This window comes from Otolemur garnettii, unplaced genomic scaffold (assembly GCF_000181295.1).
Source record: "Otolemur garnettii isolate 467f Iridium unplaced genomic scaffold, OtoGar3 scaffold00136, whole genome shotgun sequence".
NCBI lineage: Eukaryota > Metazoa > Chordata > Mammalia > Primates > Galagidae > Otolemur > Otolemur garnettii.
The window spans coordinates 2,510,497-2,512,967 of NW_003852531.1; the positions used below are offsets into that span (position 1 = coordinate 2,510,497).

General features: G+C 45.8%; 1 protein-coding gene across 1 annotated transcript in view; it reads right to left on the reverse strand.

Moving 5' to 3' along the window:
- The window catches only part of RALGAPA2 (Ral GTPase activating protein catalytic alpha subunit 2), a 374,339-nt gene that overhangs the window by 158,818 nt on the left and 213,050 nt on the right, over positions 1-2,471 (reverse strand). Inside the window, exon 28 of the mRNA XM_023518389.1 lies at positions 1,034-1,144. Coding sequence (XP_023374157.1) covers positions 1,034-1,144 — 111 coding nt within the window. The remainder of the gene's footprint in view (positions 1-1,033; positions 1,145-2,471) is intronic.

The window sequence follows — 2,471 nt, forward strand, 5'->3', positions numbered from 1 at the left end:
AAAAAGAAAAAGAAAAAGAAATAATTATGAAAATTCTCCCATTTAATTTTCTTACACATTGCCCCAGGTCTCCACCTGCTGTTCTGGTCTAATCGCACCCCTTTCACTCTCAACAGTGTTGCTATGTAGACGATTCATTATGTGGTCATCCTAAAACCCTACTTTACATTTTGTAGCATTTTCTATTCCTGTGTCCAAAGTTTTATTTCACTCTAAGTCACTTAAGATCCAAAATCATTCTGACTTTTGATGTGTCTTTGAAAGAACAAAGCAATCTTAGCAGTGAAATTTGTCTAGTGCTGAGAAAAAAATACATCAATATTGCCTCTTCTCTCTCCCTGTTAATACCTCAGAGAGTTACTACTGGATGTATAAAAGAACAGGACACATTTTAATAAGTGCACCTGTAAAAATCAGCATGACGGATAAGCCTTACCACTGACTCCTATAGGAGGGAGGACGTGTGCTCATGTCCACGCCAAGCACTATGGACGTGGACCGCCCTCCAGGGCACTACTGTTGAGATGATGCTTCTTCTGTCCCTCTCCCTAACCCATCACCTCCACGGAGGTGCTTACAGAAGCAATCTCACGCCAGCGGGGGAATCGTGCTATGCAGACAGTGTGGTCAGTGTGGTGCAGAGCTTTCCTGTGGGAGAGACTCCTGCTTGACACGAAAGCCACCCTCTGCCCCTGCACGGAGGGATGTCATAGTCACCTGCCTACTCCTCACTGGCACTGCCCAAGTTACTCCTGAGGAATGGGGCTCAGTCCACACCAGGTCTTTCTGTCGTCATCACATCTGCCTTTCAAACTCCCCAAGAACAAGCCTCTGGAGACCCTGCTGACCTCCCTATGCAGTGCCTGATCACAGCTGAGAAGAACCACGTGGCTTAACCTTAAAATGAGCGACTCGTGGCAATATAATAGTCAGTTGGTTCCCTATCAATTATTTGAGTATCTGTATTTAATCGAATATCAAATACAATAAACAGGAAATGCTGATGTTTGAGCATTACAGAAAAAGGACTTACTTCTGCCATTTTCCGAGGCAGAGAGGTTTCAAACGTCTGAAGCTTTTCCCAGTAGGAAACCAGTAACTGAAGAACATCACAGGCCACCTGGGCCACGGTTTTGTTAGGAAACTGTACAAGGAAACAAGATCCAATAATAAATACAAACTCGGTAAGTGCATTATTCTTAAGAACATGAGAGTTATTTCTTCCCAGGTCCAGTGAAGTTATATTTATTTGTTGGAAGCATGTCTTATTTCTAGAGAGTTTACACACAATCACACCACCATTCTATAACGGCCTCTTGTATACCATAGTTAGTTAATTCGTATAATGTTCTATAAAAACAAATATGCCATTTAATCATTTGAAAATTAAAACCCTTGCTTATTTAGCTTACACAAATCGTATTTGTGACAACTAGAGGAAATTAAAATGTAGTACATTATCAACTGGTGTGCTGAACCTTTTACAAGAATTTCATTCATTTTCTCATTGATAAATCTTCCCCGATAGCTCTGCAAAGTAGATGTGATTTTATTTTATACAAAGAGAAACAGTGATAGATCAAATGACTCTCTGTTCTATGTCTTAAACATACTAAGAGTATGCACGATTACAGACCATAAGAACATAACTCCGAGTTCTGATACACTGAATTATCTGGAGTGTGCATCTCAGGTTGCCACTGAGGTCTCCCCGGCGCTTCCGTGGACTGTGAGAAGGCAGGTAAGGGGGCAGCACCTATGGGTCTTACTTCCTCATGCAGAAAATGCATGAAAGGGATGAGAGGCGACATTGCTGCCCATACCTCATCACCTAGAGCAGAAAGGTTCATCACCAATCCTGAGTCCCTGGCCTAGGGAAACCTTACTTCAAGTCCGGTGAAGCTGATGCCCTCTGACAGGCACACCCCATAAATACTGAAGAGTCAGGGCCAAGCACCTCCATGCCACAGGCGCCCGGAACAGGGGGAAGGGAAAGGTGGTTAACTTCAATTCTACAGAACTTCCTTGGCCAGCCAGACCCTGATCTCCACAGGCCTCTTTCCAAACCTCAGGTGCCGGCCTATTCCTGCATGAGACGCTCGTTGCCCAGGTCTGCACATGGCCGACACTGCTACCTCCCTCAGATCATGCCACAGAATACCATCTCCTCCGTTAGGCCACCACACCCATCTAGAGAGTGGCAGCCCACCCTCCAGCTGTCGTGCTCCCCTGGGGTCTTTGTCCTAGCACTAGAGGCTCTCGGAGAGGATCCTTTGTATTTCTCATTGCCCTGCATATCTCATCTGTTCACCACCCACAGAACCCCATATGGCACCTGAAGGACAGTGAAGATGGGACACTGAGCGAGGGAATGTGAGTGGGTACGGGGGCACGGCTGCCACCCTGAGAGGGAACGTGAGTGGGTACGGGGGCATGGCTGCCACCCTGAGAGGGAACGTGAGTGGGTACGG